Source organism: Quercus robur, chromosome 2 (assembly GCF_932294415.1).
Source record: "Quercus robur chromosome 2, dhQueRobu3.1, whole genome shotgun sequence".
NCBI classification, from domain to species: domain Eukaryota; kingdom Viridiplantae; phylum Streptophyta; class Magnoliopsida; order Fagales; family Fagaceae; genus Quercus; species Quercus robur.
In genome coordinates this window covers 5,831,876-5,854,884 of record NC_065535.1, presented here as the reverse complement: position 1 = coordinate 5,854,884, position 23,009 = coordinate 5,831,876, and the positions used below count along the sequence as shown (strand labels likewise).

General features: G+C 43.2%; 2 protein-coding genes across 2 annotated transcripts; one reads left to right on the top strand and one right to left on the bottom strand.

Annotated features, from left to right (window-relative positions):
• The first annotated feature begins 9,291 nt into the window (after positions 1–9,291).
• LOC126693915 (uncharacterized) lies at positions 9,292–10,380 on the top strand. Its single transcript, XM_050389975.1, has one exon. It carries the CDS (start codon positions 9,292–9,294, stop codon positions 10,378–10,380), a length of 1,089 nt encoding a protein of 362 aa, XP_050245932.1.
• A 4,588-nt stretch (positions 10,381–14,968) lies between these two features.
• Positions 14,969–17,435, bottom strand: LOC126711362 (probable carboxylesterase 2). The gene has a single exon (XM_050411259.1). It carries the CDS (start codon positions 16,068–16,070, stop codon positions 15,075–15,077), a length of 996 nt encoding a protein of 331 aa, XP_050267216.1. The 5' UTR covers positions 16,071–17,435; the 3' UTR covers positions 14,969–15,074.
• Between the last annotated feature and the right edge of the window lie 5,574 nt (positions 17,436–23,009).

The window sequence follows — 23,009 nt, the reverse complement described above, 5'->3', positions numbered from 1 at the left end:
CCTCGGCGCCCGTCAAGGGAGCATGCAGACGCTGTGAGGGAAGAGGTGGCGAAATTGAAAAGAGCTGGGGCTATCAAGGAAGTCTTCTACCCCGAATGGCTGGCGAACACAGTCGTGGTGAAGAAGAAGAGCGGGAAATGGCGAGTCTGTGTGGACTTCACGGACTTAAATAAGGCTTGCCCGAAGGATCCTTTCCCAATGCCGCGAATAGACCGACTGGTCGACGCAACCGTCGGGCATCCCCGAATGAGTTTTTTGGACGCTTTCCAGGGCTACCATCAGATATCCTTGGCCACGGAAGACCAGGAAAAAACTGCCTTTGTCACCCCAATTGGCAATTATCATTACAAGGTGATGCCTTTTGGCCTGAAGAATGCCGGTTCGACCTATCAAAGGATGATGACTAGGATGTTTGAACGGCAGATGGGAAAAACTGTCGAGGTGTATATAGATGATATGGTTGTAAAGAGCAAATTAGAGACCGACCACATCAGGGACCTTGACGAGGTGTTTCACATCCTGAGAAGGTACAGGCTGCGACTGAACGCATCCAAGTGTTCATTTGGAGTGGGATCGGGAAAATTCCTTGGCTACATGGTAACCCACCGGGGGATCGAAGTTAACCCTGACCAAATAAGGGCCATTCATAGTATGCAACCGCCTCAGAATCCCAAAGAAGTCCAAAAGCTTACCGGCATGATAGCAGCTTTGAACCGTTTCATCTCCCGCTCGGCGGATCGATGCCGACCTTTTTTCCTCTTATTGCACAAGTGGAAGGGTTTCGAGTGGACTGAGGAGTGTGACATGGCTTTCCAACAGCTCAAGGAATACCTCGCCCGACCTCCGATCATGTCCAGCCCCGAGACCGACGAGGTACTCTATGCGTACATCGCAGTAGCCGATCATGCAGTCAGCCTGGTACTGATCCGAGAGGACAACGGCACGCAACGGCCCGTGTACTACGTAAGCAAGTCGCTACAGGAGGCTGAGACCCGGTATCTCCCCCTCGAAAAGGCAATATTGGCTGTCGTGCAAGCTACAAAGAAGCTTCCCCACTATTTTCAAGCACATACAGTTGTTGTGCTAACCCAACTTCCATTGAAATCAGTCCTCCGCAGCGCCGACTACACTGGGAGAATCGCTAAGTGGGGCACCATCTTAAGCGCCTTTGACATCAGATATATGCCGCGCACCGCCATAAAGGGTCAAGTCCTCGCTGATCTGGTAGCTGAATTCGCGGAACCAACCGTGGAAGGAGTGGACGTGTCAGGGTCACCGAATAATGATAGGAGACTGGTCAGTGCGATTTCTGTGCAAGAGCACGATGAGTGGAGGGCATACATTGATGGCGCAGCGAACCAAAAGGGATCTGGAGTGGGGCTCGTTCTGATCTCTCCCGAAGGTATAACCCTGGAGAAGTCGTTGAGACTGGGATTCCAGGCAACGAACAACGAAGCTGAGTATGAAGCGCTGCTGGAAGGGATGTTGATGATCCGGAAGCTGGGTGGGAAATGCGCGAGCATATTCTCGGATTCAAGACTCGTAGTGGGGCAAGTAAGCGGGGAATTGGAGGCGAAAGATGAAAGAATGCAACGGTATCTTGCCCAAGCTAAACGCTTACGCACCCACTTCGATGGCTTCCGTTTGATGCATATACCCAGAAGCGGGAATACTCACGCCGATTCTTTGGCAACACTGGCCACATCCTCGGCCCAGCCCCTTCCGCGGGTTATCTTGGTCGAGGACCTCTGCCGCCCCACGGAGGAGGTGGCTAAAGGTGTTCGGATACACAATGTCGGCCGCGGACCAAGCTGGATGGACCCCCTTGTACAGTTCTTGAAGAATGATTCTTTACCCAACGACAAAGTCGAGGCCGACAAAATCCGGAGGAGAGCCTCTCGATTCTGGTTGTCCGAGGACTCCAAGCTCTACAGACGTTCATTCTCGGGGCCATACTTGGTGTGTGTACACCCAGGCGCAACTGAACTCATTCTGGAGGAGTTGCACGAGGGGATTTGCGGGAGCCACACGGGGGGCCGGTCCCTCTCCCACAGGGCTATGACGCTGGGTTACTGGTGGCCAAGCATGCATAAGGAAGCTCTGGAATATGTGAAGAAGTGTGACCAATGCCAACGGTTCGCTCCGAATATACATCAGCCCGGTGGGGAGCTTAACCCATTGTCCAGCCCTTGGCCATTTGCACAATGGGGCCTAGACATACTAGGTCCGTTCCCCAAAGCTGCGGGGAACAAGAAGTTTCTTCTCGTCGGCACCGATTACTTTACGAAATGGGTTGAGGCTGAGGCACTGGCAAACATTAGGGATGTTGATGTCAAGAAGTTTATCTGGAAAAACATTGTCACCCGATTCGGCACCCCACACACCCTAATCTCGGACAATGGACTACAATTTGATAGCAAGGCCTTCAGAGAATATTGCAGTGAATTGGGGATTGTCAACAGGTACTCTACACCAGCCTACCCGCAGGGTAACGGACAAGCCGAGGCAGTTAACAAAACCATAGTGAATGGGCTGAAGAAGAGGTTAGACGACGCGAAAGGGAGGTGGGTTGAAGAGCTCGCCCATGTTTTGTGGACGTATCGCACCACGCCCCGCCGATCCACGGGAGAAACCCCCTTTTCATTAACCTACGGGGCCGAGGCCGTCATCCCATTAGAGATAAACTTTCCCTCCCAAAGGACTGCTACATTCGACCCTATCGTTAACAACGGGCTTCTAGAGAAAAGCCTGGACCTCCTTGAAGAGAGAAGGGATTGCGCGATGGTGCATCTAGCTCAGTACCAGCAAAAGCTCAAGCGGGGCTATGACGCCAAGGTGAAGTCAAGGCCGTTGATGCCTGGGGACCTAGTGCTAAGGAAAGTCCTCGGCAATGCGAGGAACCCTGCCTGGGGAAAACTCGGGCCGAATTGGGAGGGTCCATACCGTATCACCTCTGTGGCTGGCATTGGAGCGTACTATTTGGAAGACTTGGATGAACGTGTAGTGCCACGTCCGTGGAATGTAAATAACCTGAAAAGGTACTTTTATTAATGAAGAATATTTTGCTTGATGTAGCTCTATTGTGCAATCTTCAATAAGTGTTAAACAGAACCCAAGTCCTGCATGGCTCCTCGGACCACAGACTTGGGGGAAATTAACCAGACAACGATTCTCACTAAGCGTTAAACAGAACCCAAGTCCTGCATGGCTCCTCGGACCACAGACTTGGGGGAAATTAACCACACAACGATTCTCCGTAAGTGTTAAACAGAACCCAAGTCCTGCATGGCTCCTCGGACCACAGACTTGGGGGAAATTAACCACACAACGATTCTCAGTAAGTGTTAAACAGAACCCAAGTCCTGCATGGCTCCTCGGACCACAGACTTGGGGGAAATTAACCAGACAACGATTCTCACTAAGCGTTAAACAGAACCCAAGTCCTGCATGGCTCCTCGGACCACAGACTTGGGGGAAATTAACCACACAACGATTCTCCGTAAGTGTTAAACAGAACCCAAGTCCTGCATGGCTCCTCGGACCACAGACTTGGGGGAAATTAACCACACAACGATTCTCAGTAAGTGTTAAACAGAACCCAAGTCCTGCATGGCTCCTCGGACCACAGACTTGGGGGAAATTAACCACACAACGATTCTCAGTAAGTGTTAAACAGAACCCAAGTCCTGCATGGCTCCTCGGACCACAGACTTGGGGGAAATTAACCACACAACGATTCTCACTAAGCGTTAAACAGAACCCAAGTCCTGCATGGCTCCTCGGACCACAGACTTGGGGGAAATTAACCACACAACGATTCTCCGTAAGTGTTAAACAGAACCCAAGTCCTGCATGGCTCCTCGGACCACAGACTTGGGGGAAATTAACCACACAACGATTCTCAGTAAGTGTTAAACAGAACCCAAGTCCTGCATGGCTCCTCGGACCACAGACTTGGGGGAAATTAACCACACAACGATTCTCAGTAAGTGTTAAACAGAACCCAAGTCCTGCATGGCTCCTCGGACCACAGACTTGGGGGAAATTAACCACACAACGATTCTCACTAAGCGTTAAACAGAACCCAAGTCCTGCATGGCTCCTCGGACCACAGACTTGGGGGAAATTAACCACACAACGATTCTCAGTAAGTGTTAAACAGAACCCAAGTCCTGCATGGCTCCTCGGACCACAGACTTGGGGGAAATTAACCACACAACGATTCTCACTAAGCGTTAAACAGAACCCAAGTCCTGCATGGCTCCTCGGACCACAGACTTGGGGGAAATTAACCAGACAACGATTCTCACTAAGCGTTAAACAGAACCCAAGTCCTGCATGGCTCCTCGGACCACAGACTTGGGGGAAATTAACCACACAACGATTCTCACTAAGTGTTAAACAGAACCCAAGTCCCGCATGGCTCCTCGGACCACGGACTTGGGGGAAATTAACCACGCAATTCTTACATCAAGGGTTAATCGCTCCTGACTCACGAAGAGCGTTGAAGGGAGCCCAAGTCCTGCGCGGATTTCTCAATCATGGACTGGGGAAAAATCAGCATTGAAAGCGGTGTTGCTCAGCTACAAAGTATCGCAATTCTAACGTCTTTATTTATTATTGTTCGATTTTAAAGCAGTAAAAGGGTAAGACCAATATTCATCCATGATTAAAACAAAATGAAGTAAGGCAGCGATATACGTAATCAAATAACTTTTGTCATATAAAGTTCAAAGTAATTCAGTTCTAAAATATTAAGTAAGGATCAAACAAAACAAAGTACAAAAGCGGGACAGACGAATTCCTAGTCTACGTCCCTAAGGGCCCTGAGTTGGGGCAGGCTGATCATCCACTACTGGGTTCTCCGGGGCGATCCCCTGGGCCTGGGCGAGGATCTCGCTGATACGAAGACTATCCTCGGGTGACTGGCCCTGCGTAGCTTGTTCCATGCTGCCAGTCTCCGGAATGGGGGGATCTGCTGGAAGGGGCTCAGTGGAAGCAACCTCCCCAGGTGTCTCACGTATCTCGGCAGGATAAAAGATGTTCTCAGCTTTCCTGAGATCAGAATCTGCGGGAACGGCTGCCCTATCCATGGCCAATCCCCAGGTCGAGGTGACATAATCCCTGCAGACAGTGGCGATTTCCTCGGTCAATCTTTCCTCGGTATCGTGAACTCCACGTTCATACGAAGCCGCCACAGCCTTCTCGGCAACCTCCCTGGACAAAAGGGCTTCCTCCTTCGCCCTCGCGAGCTCGGCCCTAAGCTCCGAGACCGCTTCTTGCTCCGCTGACAGTTTTTCCTCAGAGTATCGGAGCTGCTTGCGCAGCTCTTCGGTTTGCTTTTCAGCAGTCTTCAGGCCAGCCTCTGCACTCGCCGTGGCCTTCTTTGTTTCTTTCAGCTCATGATCCTTACGATCAAGATCTCGTTTGAGATCGCTCGCGGCCCTCTCAGCTGTGGCACGGGACTGAGCCTCCTTATGCGCCTCCTCCCGAGCTTGCTTGGCCCACTCCTCAGCAACATAAATTTGTTGGGTGACCTGCACTCAGACGGAAATGAAGACGATACCAAGATAAGACGATAAGAAGGTTCTCAACACAAAGATAAGATAGAAGATTCCACTTACCACAGCCATGTCCCTCTTCAGTGACATGAAAAGCTCCGGTTGACGAATTTTCCTGAGGCCTTCCATATCACGAGGCAAGAGAAGAGGTTGCTGCAACGCTTCAGCCAAGAACGAAGCTGGCTCACGCTGGGACTCCCATAGCGTCGCATCCCAGAGGATTGGAGCGCCATCTAGCTCGATCCGAGGAGACCATGTCCGAGGTACCCTCTGAGTGACCGCCTCATCTCGGCTCTCAGTGGACCTTGTTCTTTTTTCCCGGGTCTCTTTTGTTTCCTTGCCCTTCTTTTTAGGCCCGGCCTTCTCACGAGCGACCTCCCCCTCCTCTGCCTCTTCTACAGGCCTTTTTCGCTTTAGATTAGGCATGGGCTTCAGCGCCGCACCCGACGAGGGAGGGGGAGGAAGAGCGGGGGCTTTGGAAACGACCTGTTCTCTCGAGGCCTCCTTAGAGGTCTGCCCTTTGGACCTGTTGGATAAAAGGCCCCTGAGACCAGTCCTCGGCTGGAGGTCCATTCCTTCTTCTTCTTCTGTGTCCTCGCTAAGATCAGGCTGTGCTACGACCAAACCAGTACCAGGAGCCGCTGAGGCACAGTCCAAATCAGCTTCAGAGTCGGAGATCTCTACTACTCTGACTGAGGCCTCCCCTTCCTCAGTAAATTGGAACCGGTCTATCTGATCCTCTAAGGATGAATGCGAGGAGCCGGACTCCACCTCTGGGATAACTACTGGGGGAAAAACGTGTTGGGGGGGTAATTGAATTGGAGGCAAGTCTGTATCAGCGAGGAACCCTGGTATGGACACGTCAATCCGTGCTAATCTCGGACTACCGGCCCTTATAGCTTGCCCGGCTTCTACCTGGGCTCGTGTGAGTGGAGTATAATCCAAAATTAAAGGAGCCGACCGTAGTTGTCCGTCCCTGCTAACAAAAATCTCGGACCTCAGGAGGTAATTTAGAGCTGGGACATTGACTAGGCTCAGCCGAGGAGTGGTTAGCTTCTTGTCTGCAAATGCCGTCAAACGATTTATGTTAGTCCGAGGAAACATGCAATCAAACCAACAAATCTAAAGCAAGTAAAAGAAAGAGGGGTGGAGGAGCTTGAAACCAAAATCCTCCCCACGGCATCTAATTCTACGACACCCCACCTGGTTTTCCCTCCCTAGTCGGACAGTGAGGGCCGTCAGACCATGGCCCGGAGACGATTAAATGGTCGTCCTTCAAGCCTTTGCTAGACTTCGAAAGGCAAGATATCAACCTCACTGCGTCAACCCTAGACTTTAGATAGTATGTGTCGCCGAGTTTATGGCATTCGTAAAGATGAACCACGTCGTGCCATGAGAGGCCGAGGTTCATCTGATCGTTCAGGGCTTCGACACACCCCAGGATCCGAAATACATTAGCGGTGCATTGATGGGGGGCCAACCTATGGCCACGCAGATAGTCCCTAGTTATTTTCCCCATCGGAATAGTCATTCCTCCTTCCACGAAGGCTATCATTGGAATTGCGACTTCTTCTGTTCTCCGTTTCATCAAAATGTCCTCCAGATGACAGTACTCTAACCCTACCTCCGGTGGGATACGATACTTCGCCCTGAAGCCCGCCATACCGGCCGGAGAATCTACCAGTTTCTCAAGCCTACCCATCCCCTCTAACCCTAAAAACAACTTGAAGGCAGTATGATTAATGAAGAATAATGGAGAAGAAGCGCGAACTTACGGGTAAGAGGTTCGAAGAAGTCTTCAAGAGAATGGCAGCGGAAGCAAGAACAGACTGGAGGAATAGGCTCTGAGAAGTTCTGAATATTGGGAAGCTCGTCAAAAATAAGAAACGAGCGCCCTCAAGACCTGTTATACTTGGTGGAAATCGAACAGACGCGCTCGCGTCTAAGGCATGCGAGGCGCTGTCCACCGTAGATCCTGCCTCTAACCGTTGGATTGAGCGAGTGTAAAACCTCAAAAGCTGCGGTTACTTCCCCCTGAGCCACCAACTGCCCACAGCATTAATGAAGCACGTAAAGGCGTGCACTCCCCCTTCCACGTGTGAAGCAGTGGTTAGCCACGAGCCGTCTAGTGGGTATCAAAATCCCGCCTTTTCTCCTCGGACTCAAAAAAGGCCGACATTTTGAGGGGCTATTGTGGTGGGTAAAGTCTGTCAGTTGATGATGGGCCATAACTCATGTACCAAGCCCAGCCGCGATAAAGAAGAAAAGGCGTGGGCGTAGGATACCCCGTCCCAATAGTGATGGGCCGGGCCTACTGAGGGGCGTCCGAGGAGGAACACCTCCTCGGACTCACCAAGTAAGCATCCAATTTGCACCCCTTACTTAGCGAAAGGTCGCCCAGTACACGGAAACAATGCGTGACACTCAGGAAGGAGGAAGAGACAATCACAACTGCCGCATTAAATGCCAGGGAACTACTTTTCCAGCCGCATTAATGTGGAAGGGACAGGAACGCAGAGTGACCTTGGCCACTGCAACTCACAGAAAGGAGGGAGAATGACCTATGGAACAGGCACTCGAGTGGAGGATGGGATGACTGACAAGTGTAGGGACATGATCTCAGGAAGGGAGCTATATAAGGAAAGGAGATCCCCATGGAAGAGGGATCGGATGGTGTAGAGAAGAAAGGATAAAGGAGGATAAAAGAAAGAGAAGCAACAAGAACAGCCTCAGGGACCTTTACTAAAAATGCTCGAAGGAATATCCCTACGTCCAACTAGGTTGCATGGCTTGGTCGTAACTTCATTTTCTCCTGTCAAAGACCTAGTTCTATAACTCGCTCTCTACAAATTCATTGTTGAGGGACTTTTGGGCCAGGATCTCCCACCGGTTGGGCCTGAACCCCGAATTCGTCACCCTACAGTATTAAATTTAGGTAAAAATTTTAATATATGACTAATTACGTTTACTTTAAAGAAAATAATTTGACTAATTATTTATATTTTTATGATAAAAATTATGTTTAATTTTAAATGTATCTATACGTATACACATGTCACATGCTATTTTTTTTAATAATTTGAGTAATTATTTATATTTTTATAATAAAAATTTTATTTAATTTTAAAAACATCCATGCGTTTGTATGGATTACGTGCTAGTTTATGATAATATGAATATAATAATATTTACATGCATCCAACAGCCCTAAAAACTTCAAATAGTCACGAAATACAAATAATTTGAGCTCCAGTTGAATGAAGAGTTAGATGAATTAATAATTATTTTTGGTAATTACTCATTAGAAATTAGTAAAATTTTTAAATATAAGTAGATAATTCCAATGTATGTATGTATATATATATATATATATATTTTTTTTTTTTTTTTTTTTGAAACCAATTCCAATTTATATATGATTGCTTGTATTCACACACATATATATAGGACCCAAATACTCGGTCTCACTTTTTGAAAAGAAAAACAATATTATTATTTGTACATACCACACATGTGACAAGTGATGACAAAGCTTTACGTGAAGAAAGCCTAACAGAGACAAACCAAAAACAACAAATCTTATATATTTTGTGCTCTCATGCCCTCGTGCGTGTAGAAGCAGTGTTGGTCTTGCAGTTTAGTCTTGCAAGAGTTTGGTGACCTCCTGGTGAGGTGAGGTCAGTCTTGGTAACCCTTTCTCTGGGGAAAGGAGAGTGGGGTTGAGAGCAGTATGGCGGATGAACTGGAAGCTATGTGGAGTAAACTAAGCTTTACAGAAGAAGAAGGTGAAGATATTGTGTTAGGGAGTAGTAGTACAAAGTTAGCGAGGGAGATTGGAAAAAATTGTGTGGTGATGAAGATTCTTACAAAACGCATAATTTTTCTGGAAGCTTTGAGAAAGAACATGAAAATGTTGTGGAAGCCAAACAGGGGTCTTCAAATCTCTGAAATTGAAAATGACATGTTTCTTGTGGAGTTTGGCGACGGAAGAGATAAGAAACGGGTAATGGAGATGAGCCCTTGGTGTTTTGAAAAGCAACTTATACTGTTGCAGGAATTTGAAGGGGAGTTGGTCCCAAAAGATATAGTCCTGAAATGGACCCCTTTTTGGGTTCAAATATACAACCTTCCGCTAAAAAGTATGACACGCGAAACTGGGATGGAAATCGGGGCAAAGATCGGAACAGTTATAGACATTGATGTGCCTGAAAAAGGGGTACAATGGGGAAGATGCTTAAGGGTGCGAGTTCAGTTTGATGCCACTAGAAAACTGGTTAGGGGTAAAAGGGTTTCGATCGAAGGCGGAGAGAGCAGATGGGTATTTTTTAAATATGAGCGGCTGCCGAACTTCTGCTACCGGTGTGGGAAGCTGGACCATGGAGAAAAGGAATGTGCAGAAAAACAGGGGTCGGGGAATGGAGAGGATGGGGGTTGTATGCAATATGGGGCGTGGTTAAGGGGTGAGCCAGGAAGACGGGGGGGGAATGATCAGGGAAGATCGGAAGGCTCTAATAAAATGAGCTTCAAGCAGAATAGGGAGGAGTTGACGGCTGGGGTGTCTGTGCAAGAAGCGGTCCGGCAAGAGGTGAGGGAGGAAGTAGGTGGAGGTCACGTGAGTGGGAGCAGGACCAGTCAAAGGTCTAGTCAGTGTTACAAGTCAGAGGAAAAGAGGGTGGCATGTGAAGATGAGAGTTTCAATCAAGAAAATGGAAAGTCAAGCCTGCCACAAGCAAAGGGGAATGGGGGATTAGACAATAGTGGCCTGAACTCTCTGACAGGCAACCTTCCCACAGCAGAAAATGAGGGAGTTATGCAGTAGGAGAAAACAAAGAGTAAGGGGGAAGACAGCAAACAAAAAGAGAAGGAAAGGCATACGGATAGTGGGTGTGTATTGGGCCTGGAGACAACACAGGCCATCCCATGGGCTGAAGAGGCATCTAGCCCGTTAGCAATGAGTTTTAACAAAGAGAAGGGGTGGGTTGCTGAGACTTTGGGCCCTACAAGTGGGCATTGGAAAAGGCTTGCAAGGCAAAATAACAAGCCAAGCCCAGCTAAAAGAGAAAGCCCAGAAAAATTAAAAAGAGATGGCCCGGTCCCTTTACAAGAGCTGGATCCTAATGCACTAAATACCAAACGGAAGAAAGGTAAGAATCAGACAGAGGAAAAAACTGATGAAGACAAGCATAAGGTTGGCGGAGAGGCGGTGGCTGCTGTGCAGCACCGCCAAGCTCAATGAGCGTCTTAGCATGGAATTGTCGGGGGTTGGGGACTCCTCCGGCGGTTCGTACACTCACCGAAGAGGTGAAAGAAAAAAATCCCATTTTGGTGTTCTTGGCAGAAACAAAAGCAACAACTGAGAGGATGAAAGGTTTTCAATATAAGTTAGGTTTTACTCAAGGGATTGTTGTTCCTTGTGATGGCAAAAGCGGTGGTCTTGCAATGCTGTGGAAGGAAGGCGTAGATGTCCGTTTCAAGAGTTGCTCTCACTCCCATATCGATGTGGTGGTTCACGGTGAAGGTAGTGGAGGCCCGTGGAGGACCACTGGGTTTTATGGCCACCCCGTCACAAGTATGAGGCAAAGCTCATGGCAATTGATAGAATCCCTGTATGGCCAATGCAAGATGCCGTGGTTGGTGTGCGGGGATTTTAATGAAATATTGCATCCAGATGAGAAGATGGGGTGGAAGGAAAGGGATGTGGATCAGATGAGGGAGTTTAGGGAGTCTCTTAGCAGATGTGGGTTGATTGATTTAGGATTTGTTGGGCCGAGGTTTACCTGGTGTAATGGGCGGTTTGGTGATCAACGCACGCTGCTTCGGCTGGACAGAATGGTTGCAAATGAGGAATGGATGAAGATTTTTCCTGAAGCAAAGGTTCACAATGTATCAATGTCGGCATCGGATCATTGTTTGCTGGTCCTGTTTCTCAAAAAGAATCAGTACAGAAAGAGGGGAAAGAAGCGGTTCTTTTTTGAAGCAATGTGGACAAAGGAGGAAGAGTGTAAGGAAGTCATTGAAATGGCTTGGGACCCTTATGTGGATGATGCTACCCGGCCTATTCAGGAGAGATTAGAAAGATGTCAGAGTCAACTCCAATGCTGGAACCAGAATAGTTTCGGGAATATCTACAAATTTTTAAAGCAAAAGAAGGAGCGTCTTCAGTTTCTTGAGTCCCTCAACCAACTTCATGTGACAGCAGAGGAAATTCATGCAGTCCAAAAGGAAATCAATGATCTTCACACAAAGGAGGAAATCATGTGGAACCAAAGGTCACGGGTGAGCTGGCTGCAAAATGGAGACAAAAACACAAAATTTTTCCATGCCACAGCCAGCCAAAGGCAGAGGAAAAACAGAGTTGGGGGAATGTTGGATGAAGATGGTGTATGGCAAGAAGAACCCGAGAGAGTAGAAAAAATTATTCTGGACTATTTCAAGTCCATTTTCAGCTCGGACCAACCCGCAAGTTTCGATGCAAGTCTTGAGGCTATGGACAGAAGGGTAACGCCTGAGATGAACCAGGCACTTCTAAAGGAATTCAGGGCAGAGGAGGTCTGGAGTGCGCTCAAACAAATGCATCCGACAAAAGCACCGGGCCCTGACGGTATGTCCCCTATCTTTTACCAAAAATATTGGGCTATTGTTGGTCATAGTGTACAAAATTGTGTATTACAGGCTCTTAATACTGGTATAATGCCTAGGGGTATCAATAATACTTATATTTGCATGATTCCTAAGACCAAAAACCCACAAAAGATAACTGACTACCGTCCTATCAGCCTCTGCAATGTGATTTACAAATTAATATCAAAGGTCCTTGCGAATAGATTGAAGAAAATTTTGCAAAGTGTGATCAATGAAGCACAGAGTGCATTTGTTCCGGGAAGACTTATAACAGACAACGTGGTTGTGGCTTTCGAAACCATGCACTCAATTGCTAAAAGAAAAAAGGGGAAGGTTGGATCAATGGCCATCAAGCTGGACATGTCTAAAGCCTATGACCGGGTTGAGTGGGCCTATCTTGGGTCTATGATGCGGAAAATGGGGTTTGAAGAAAAATGGATATCGTTAATCATGATGTGCGTGACTACGGCGTCTTTTTCGGTTCTTATTAATGGGGAACCAAGAGGCACAATTACTCCTTCGAGGGGACTGCGTCAAGGGGATCCTATTTCCCCATATCTGTTCCTATTGTGCGCCGAGGGTTTGACTGCACTTTTGAGGAGAAAGGAGGCCGGGGGGTTGATAAGGGGGGTGGCGGTGAGCAGGCTTGCCCCTTCAATTTCGCACCTTTTCTTTGCGGATGATTGCATCATCTTTTGTAGAGCTACTAAGGAGGAGTGCAGACAAGTAGCCTCGGTCCTGGATGTGTACGAAAAGGAGTCGGGACAAAAGTTGAATAGGGAAAAAACCTCGCTTTTTTTCAGCAAGAACACAAAGGAAGACACCCAGAATTTTGTGAAGGATACATTCGGTGCTGAGATTGTCAAACAACATGAAAGGTACTTGGGTTTACCTCCTATGGTTGGAAGAGGAAAGAAAAAGGCATTTAATCGCATTAAAGACCAAGTGGGCAGAAAAATAGCGGGGTGGAAAGGGAGATTGTTATCTAATGCGGGGAGGGAAGTCCTTATAAAGGCGGTTGCGCAGGCCACTCCAACATATACTATGAATTGCTTCAAACTCCCGGACTCTCTTTGTGCTGAGATTGCATCTTTGGAGAGTGGTTTCTGGTGGGGAAAGAAAGATAAAGCAAGAAAGATTGCTTGGGTGTCGTGGCAAAAGCTGTGCAAACCAAAGATGGAGGGGGGGCTGGGTTTTAGGGACTTAAGAGCTTTCAACCTTGCCCTTCTAGCCAAGCAAGGCTGGAGAATACAACAAAACCCTAACGCTTTGATCCACAAAGTCCTTAAAGCAAAGTATTTTGCGAATTCCTCCTTCATGGAAGCTCAAGTAGGGAAAAAGCCATCCTACATATGGAGAAGCATGGTGGCTGCTATTCCGGTGATTAAGGAGGGGACCAAATGGATTGTTGGGAATGGGAAAAGCATTAAGATATGGGGGGAGAAGTGGATTCCCTCATCGGACTCAGGCAGAATTGTAACCCCAAGAACATCTATGGACAGTGAGGCGAAAGTGGCAAGCCTTATTGTGCATGATCGTGCGGAGTGGGATGTTGCTTTGATACGTCACTCTTTCCTCCCTTATGATGCAGAGGCGATTCTTAGCATTCCTATTAGTCCTATGAACCCGTCGGATTCCCAGGTGTGGGCAAAGTCCCCAAACGGGATCTTCACTGTCAAGAGTGCACATCGTGTGGCTGCTAAATACCTTGATGAGCTAAAGGGTAGAGAGGAGAGTCCAGGCAGCTCGGATAATTCCAGAATGACAGAAGTGTGGAAGGTTATTTGGAACTTAAAGTGTCCGAATAAAATAAAACATTTCATGTGGAGAGCTTGTAGAAATGTGCTCCCCACGAAACAGTGCCTGCTTCATAGAAAGGTTCTCACAGAGGACTCTTGTGACTTTTGTGGTGAAAGTGAATCTTCTGGTCATGCTTTGTGGGGATGTGTCATTGCTAAGGAAACTTGGGCTGAAACAAATTTCAGGATTGATAAACTAATTCACCCACCGAAGGAATTTCTTGATGTGGTCTGGTTGCTCCTGGAGTCACCTGGGGATACGAACTGGGAAGCCTTTGCTATCACGGCTTGGGGTTTGTGGAATAACAGAAATGCAGTCCGGCATGGGGAAGCTTGTAAACGGGGGAAAACCATTGCAAGGGAAGCTCAGAAGTATGAACTTGAAGTGCATTCTGCCAGTCCAGTCAGCCTTATTGGTGGTTCCTCTGCCCCTAGTCTCAAGCGTTGGTGTCCTCCCCCTAAAGGAACATACAAGGTCAATACTGATGCTGCGGTATTCAACAACTGGGGCTGCTGTGGCTACGGTGTGGTAATTAGAAATGATAAAGGGGAGTTGATGGGTGCATTGTGTAAGAAAGTTGAGTTTCCTTTAGGGCCTATTGAAGCAGAAGCAAAAGCTACGGAAGCGGGTATTTATCTAGCTTGGGACTTGGGTCTGAAAGATATAGTAGTGGAAGGAGACTCCCAACAAGTTATACAAGCTCTAAATGGTTGCATCACACCGGCCCTGCCCATTCTGAAGGTTGTTGAAGGGCTGAAATTTTTTCTGATGCGGTTCAACTCTTGGAAGGCTGTTCATGCTAGGAGAATCACCAACGAAGCAGCGCATTTACTAGCTAGGAATGCAATGAATGTGGAGAATAGTGTAATATGGGTTGAGGATACTCCTCCCCTAATTGAACACCAGATTTTGGTTGATGTAAGTTTCCTGGACTTCTGTCCAGAGTAAATGAAGTTAAGTTATCTGTTTCCAATCAAAAAAAAAAAAAAAAAAAAAAAAAAACAAATCTTAAAGCTTAAAAAATTGAATAAAAGAAGCACAAAGGATACTATATTTTCTGATTTTCTTCAACTGCAAGAGCCCACAATCAAATCAAATCAGTGGAGGTATGTCCCTATTGAAGAAATCAGCCAAGCGTTTAATCAAATCCCTAGCTTTCTCACATTTCAAATCATACAAATGAAACCCATGATCCTCCCCTTCTGTTTCCTCAATCTCCACCACACCCATCCATCCACTCCTACTCAATGCCTCGTAAAAAAGCCACCCTCTATCCCTAAATATATCCTTCTCAGCCACACACACCAAAACCCTCCTGCACCCCAATTGGGCCAAGCTAGGTACACCCTCTGCCACCAGGTTAGCCCGTGGGTCATCATTATCTGGTTGGGCTGGGCACACAAATGGCCACAACCGATCCACCACGGCCTGCCTACTTGGGTTTCGGGCCTCTGACCCAATAGGGTTTGAACCCCAAAAAAATGGGTGGACTAAAGCAACCCCAAGAAGGCCCATATTAAGCCCAAATTGAACCTGGGCCTGGGTCTCTCCAACCTTCATAGCCAAATTATAAGCAACATTAGCACCACTACTTTCTCCAGCTAAGAACACTCTCTCAAAATCCACATGCTCATTCAACCAAGCCTCAGGCCCACCATTGTTACAATGGGACTCAACCCATTGTAAAGCAGCCCAAGAATCCTCGTATGCAGCTGGAATTGGGTGTTCAGGGGCTTTCCTATAATTCACTGAGATTGCAACAACGTTAGCTTCAGATACAAGAGTGTTAACATAGTTGTAGTACTTGGAAGTGAATGGGGAAGAAACACAAAAAGCACCACCATGGAAGTAAACAAGTAGAGGAAGCTTTTGGTTTGGATTGGCAAGTTTTGTAGGGAGGTAAAGGCGAGCGGAGATAGAGATATTGGATTTGGACAGGATTGTTATGTCTTTGGATGTGACACCAGTTATGGTATCATTTGACGCTGGAACAAAATCAGTATCTACTAACCTTTCTACATGACCATCTTTGTAGACTCGTATCATTCCGGGAAACTCTTGAGCTATTTCTGCTTTGCTTGAATCCATGGATGATGGGTGAGAGAGAGAGAGAGAGAGAGAGAGAGAGAGAGAGAGGAGGAGGAGGAAGTGTGTAGTGAGTTTTGAGTTGTTTCTCCTCTCGTTTGTGCCTATGGATATAGACGACTTTCACTTGGTCATTGGTCTTTGCATGGCATGTTGTCTTTTGCTTCTTATCATGGAATAGTAGTCATGTATTGCGTGGCAACTACGTTGAAGTGAGATGAGAATTTTCAACTGCCAGTTACGTAAGAGAAGCGCATATTTGAAGCAGAAAATTGTGCTAGTATTATCATCATGTCACACATTTCACACATTGGAAGCTAAATGTTTTTGAGGTTTGGAATTCAAAATGAATGAAGAGGTCTTCTGTAAAAAACGTTGTGTCCATGTACTTACTGTTTTTCTAGAGATTGGTTTATTGTTATGAAGGATGTATGAAGACAAAAGAATACAAGTATTATACAATATGATCTCAATTGCCAAGCTGTTTCAGTACAAGGACCAAGTATACATGTGGGAAATCGTTAACAAACAATATAAGTATATAACAATCAAATTTTACATACCTTACAGATAATACAAGCAATCAGATCCTGCAGCATTGTGTTAAGGGCCCTCCCTCATCTTTCTCCCATTAGTGACACAACAAGTGGTCTCCAATCAATTGCACAGGTTCTCAATAAAATAATCCGCAAACCAATATATGTGATTTATCAAGTTCATTAAAATAAAATAAAAAGTTACTCCAGGCAGACACCAATTGAAAAAGAGCTGAGGATGACAAACACAAATTCAAGAAACAAGGAAATGAGAAACACATAGTGTTAGTAAAATGTTGACGGTTATTTTAGAGAAACATCTCATATAACATGAACCAGTCTTCCCATCAAACTAACATTTTTTTTTTTTTTTTTAATTTAAAAAAACCTCACACCAAAATTTGAATTATAAATTTAACATTTAATCAGTAGGAATATTTCTTGAGTTCCTAAAATGATAGAGACAATGACTTTAGCTTAATAACAGCTGAAGTTCAGGTTAATTATTTATTTGGGAGATTAAAGTGTCTCTTAAAGTTCTCTCCATTTTAATTTCATGCACATTGATTCACTGAGTTGTTAATGTTCAAATTGTTTAATAAAATGTACCTCACTAGTCACTATTTTAGAATTATGGAAGCATATAAAAGACCTAGATTTGTGAGATTATAAAATAAATTATAAGATCAATGGATACAAAACCTATATTTCTAATAAGCATTGCTGTCCTGGTTTTAAAATCAATACAGGAAGGTTATGGAGGCAGTGGGAAGTATAAAAACGTTTGGACCTGATTAGCTCTTGGAAAGGGTAAAATAATGGAAAAGGAAAATGTTGAATTGCTTAAGAAATCAGATTCCTTGCTTAAGCATTTTTTTACCCTTCTCTTTTCCACTTCCTTCACCCTTCCTAATATCCAAATAGATTGTAAACAGCACCATGAGGCATGAAGAAAAATCAAAACCATCAAGCAAAAAATAGACTTAAAGTCCTTTTTACTCATTACCGGTTCAAAGAGACATGTTATATGACATCATTAAATTAACAAAAAAAAGTATAAAAATCACAAAAATTTAAAACTGTAAAAAAGTACCTAGGAGTTCAAATGAGAGACTTGTGGAGTTGCTGAGACGTAAGAGCAATGAGAGACTGAAGCTTAGCAACAGCATTAGTCTTGCCAGGTGGGCATTTAGAGATAGAAATGTTCAAAAAGTAAAGAGCCTCATCAAGCTTGCCTGCAGCCAAGGCTGCATATCCTGCTCTATAAGCTTCACCCGCCAGTTGGGCATCATATTGAGGCATTGGACTCGAATCTGAGCTCTTATTCTTTAATACAGAAGAAGAAGAAGGGGAATCAAGCCTAGCAGTAGCAGGAGCATACTCAAACTTAGAAATAGCTGTATCAATCTCTGCCATAAGAGCTTCAGGCGTTGCTGGAATAACCTTAACCCCATAAAAAACACTCCATCTGGGGTTTTGTTCTCCAGAACCCATCTCAATGTTTTCTTCTTTATCCATATGACTCACACAACACCTATACACCCAAAAATAAAATAAAAATAAAACCATTAGGAATAAGATGACCTAGGTGCATTGTTCCACAAACTGTCACTTTGAATTACAGGTCCCTTGTTGTTTGGTGCAATGAATACCCCATAACCCAGTCCCAAGTTCATTTCACACACATTCACATATCATGCAATAAATTTCACTAGAAAAATATAATGTTGTAAACTTGTAATGTTTACACTAGGAAAATATAATGTTGCAAGGTTTACAGACACATATAAAGTCTAAAGCCAGCAAGCAGCAAACTATTAAACACCATGTTTGACAGGTGCAAAATCACATTGGACTTTTCATAGATAAATCATGCTTCAAAAAGAAACATTTGACCAAAATTGTATACAATGTTTGGGTTAGAGGCACTCAAACTAAGTAAATTCAGAAAGGGATCACAATAAAATCATATCAGAAACTTTCAATGAAACAAAATAGCATTTTAGCAGCTAATCACTTGCTTCTTTCTTTTTCAGTCAATCCATTAACTTGACAGTTTATACCATACATTCAACAATCTAACCATTAGTTAACGCTCTATATTAATAATATTTAAAGAACGAAAAGAGAAAGATAGAAGTTATTATAGTGTTCCATTAGTAATTAGTTAACGCTCTTATTCTTAAACCAACTAAAAGTCTACATGCATACTAGTGCTAGTGGGTTCAACTTGGAAATCTTTTAATCAATTTATATTTACAATGTTGGCTATTGAGTTTGATTTAAAAACATGTTTTTTTATTCCTTCTTCTTCTGCATCAAATACTGAATCCACAGAGACATTAAATCATATGAGACAATAGAAAATGGAAGAAGTGGAAGAGATAGAGATCGTAATAGTTGGCACAGGCATATGTGGACTTGCTACTTCTCTTGCTCTTCATAGATACTTATTATTCACTATTCACTACTTGACTTCTTTCTACAATTCCATTAGTTATTGGACATATTGTTATGAATTAATACATTGTGAGCAACCAAAGAAAGAAAAATGAAATATGTATTTGTGTTGTGTTGTGTTGTGTAGGAAGGGTATTAAAAGTGTGGTATTAGAAAAATGGGAGCAACCTGAGCAGATATCACTATCCGGCCAAATGGTTGGCTTGCTCTTCATCACCTTGGTGTTGTCTCAAACCTCAGGCTAACTACTCTCCCTTTTCAAGGGTAAACTATACTATGACTATCACTAATACCATGCCCTCCCTCCCTTTAATTTAATTTGATTGCTTCCATAAGAATACTGATTAGCCCTTAGTAACTCACTACATCACATTTGGACCCATATACTATGAATATAATGATCTTATATCATTCACCAATCAACCAAATAATAAAGTTATAGATCTGATCGCGCATACCATAGAGATCCTGAGTGGATTCACCCACTGGATGACTTGCTTTCTAGGCGATTATGACGAAAACACAATTCAGAGTCAACATAATGTTTACATCTTTCTTTTGCTGATTTCAATTTACTTTCTCTATCCTTTTTATTATTTGATACTATCATATATCAAATTCACAAATTAACAAAAGAAAAACCAGTTCAAATCCAAGTTTTTATATATTATGCTGTATTGATTTCCATGTTTTCTGACAGTATTAATATTACTCAAATACAGGCGGCAAGATATATGTCTTGCTAATGGTAACCAACAAGAAATACCACTCTAGTAAGTGCTTTTAGTTTTGCCATCATTAATGTATGTGCAGATGCAGAGGCCATTTCTAAGCAGAGGCCATATCTAAAAAGAATGTTCAGAAATAAATAGATATTCATATCTTGGCCTAGGTAAATTCTTTAGAAAATGAACCATTTATTTATTGATTTTTAAAATTGAAATTAAAAGAAAAAAGCATTATTTATTTAGAAAGTTACTCAAGATGGATACTTAATACATGTTTTGAAATAATGAGTGGGTTTCATCACTTGATTGCAATCATAATGAAAATGAATCTTTTTTAAAGTACAAAAATTCTAGAAGGATGGGACAAGAGAGTCGATTGAAGACTCAAGTCCTATCCTACCCAACTATGTAATATACACAAGTCCTTTGAAAGGGGGAATAAAATCAATGATTATGAACCGTGTAACATCCTCAGTGATGTGACAAAACTTGACTAGTTGGAGCTTTTCAAAAACTTGATCAAAGCAAACCCGGGAATGTTTTTTTGCAAACCTGAACTAGGTTTTAAGTTACAAAAAGACCAATGTGGCAGAGTTCGTAAGTGTGTGTGTTCATTTATATGTGTGTGCTCATCTGTACAGACAAGTCAGAGTCCTATAAAGATTCACAAAAACAGCACTAACAATACAATACTGACTTCATGTTGCACAGTGACCTATTATATGGTTAATTTTGGTCCTATAGCACTAATAGATCTCATAATTATTGACTTTTAAAAGAAAAAAATGGTTCTTAACTAGGAAAAAAATGAAAGAAAATCACATGCTCTTAAACTCTGTTGCTCAAGCATACATATCAAGATTAAATAATCACAATTTCCCCTCCAGCATACATGTCAACTTTAAATAATCAAACATTTTTGTCTCGACACACAAACAACTGTAGGACCTAGGAAAGTACTCATCACAAAACCATAAAACAAATATCACCAGCTTATAAAGAAGTCTTGATGGCATCTGCTCACTCATTTTCTATGACTTGGAAATCAAGTACAAAAAAGCCAGAATCACAACTCCCCACTTGTTGCAGACATATTTAGATTAAAATTATCAGACATTTTCTGTTCAAGCATACAAAGAACATGGGAATCAGGAAAGTACTCAGTCACAAAACTAACATCGCTAACTTATGAAAAAGTCTTGCTTGGAAATGGGTGGCATCTGCTCAATCACTTTCTATGACCAAAAAAATCAATCAATAACATTCTAATGTTATGACTTATGATGCAAATCCAAAGACACAAGTTAAAAACATTTAATTCCCAGAAAGATGAACTCATGCCAATCACAGGACAAAGCAAAAACCTGTATTATTATCTCCACAACCATATTTAGGTACAATCACCACCAATCTACTTGTCCCATACAAATTAGAGGCATTACCATTTGAATAAAAGATTAGTTTTCCCACACAGCATGACCAAAAACTAAACAAGACTGCAGCACAAAGTAAAAACAATTGCAAAGAAAGTTTCAAACCGTCACAGAGTGAGACTAGGATTTATAATCCTCATGGATACCAAAGCTTCAAAAAAGAACACACAAGCCCAATTTAGAAAGAAGTAAAATCAAGCTAGAAATTATATTTATAACTCTCATGATTGTAAGAGAGAATAATGAAAAAAGGAAGAAAAGAGATCGTATCACATAATCAAACTCGCCAAACCATTTGTTTTCTAAGTCCCAAAAAAGTCTTGCTTACTGTGGACAAGTTAGGATAGAGATTTTAACATACACTCAAAACTGCAAAAGTTGCGTAAAAAAAATTGAAGAACTCTTCTTTACAAGATCAAAACATTCTAAAGAGCTATGACAAGGGAAAGTTTGATGGCAGAAGTAAAGGCAAGCAATAATAATGGGTTGTGCTCTTTTAGAAGAAAATCAAATTGATCTAGAAAAGCCAACTTCACTACAACAAATGTGCCCTTAAAAGAGTGTCCACTGTCAAGGAGCAAAATCTATAAAACAAATTGAACAACAAATATTATAATATAACGTTTGAGGGAATAGGACAATAAACTACTTACTAGAAAAATGCAAAGAAACATGTGTTACTGGTTTACATCGCCAGCCAGCTTATAAAGAAGCATGTGCCACTCAGTGCCCAACTAATACAACTCCAGAATAACAAAATCTTGAGGATAACAACTTGGTCAGATATTGACTGGTCTACACAGTGCATTCTATGATGAGGAAATCAATCGGCAACAGTCTAAGATAACAAAACCAGTCAGCTAACGATAAGGAAAAAGAAAGTTTAGGTTAGTTAAAAACCACACAAATAACGCGTGAAATACACGCACAATGCTAACACCAATTTTCATTTACAACTATAATTACCAGACAGCCGACAAGGGAAATGAATGCTTTCATATTTATCCTTCTATGTCAAAGAACCAAACTTGACCTATATGCCAAATTTACTGCAACAAATGCCTTGAAAAGTAGCCAAGCACCAAAATCAATAAAAACAAACTGAACAACCAGGAACATTAAACACATTTGAGAGAAATAGTATATCAAAAGATATATAAGAGAAATGTAAAATCAAGAGAACAAAAGATAGAGTTTTTCAATTGTCACAGTCAATTACACAGCCCAAGCATGATAAAGATGATAAGACTTCTACACAAACTCTTCTTCGTTTTTTTTTTTAATTTTAATTTTTAAGTAAAACTTTTACAAAAACTCTGTTTCTCAAGTCCGAGAAAGCCCAAATCACAGTTTTGATGGGAATATCCACAAAATTCCCAAATCTGTGAGATGCAAAATATAGAGAAAAAACATGCGCCAAAGAAAAATAATCACATATAAGATAGTATTTACGTGGATAGGCAATTTGCCTACGTCCACGGAGTTGCAGAGATTTCACTATTCTCAGGGAAAAAATATAGTGTGGCGTTACAGTTTTCTCTATCAAAACAACATGAAAACCCTAATCTCTAAAACAACAGAAAATCTTCCATTAAAAACCGTAACAATACTATTTTGGATCGGGTCATAATCTTAATCAAACACAACTAGGCTTTAAGTTTTCCCTCAAGCATGCAAATCAAGTTTAAATATTCAAACATTTTTGTTTCCACATACAAACAATGCAATAACCAATTCTCATTTACAAAATGAATTTAAATTCTTGAACACATAATAACCTGCTAG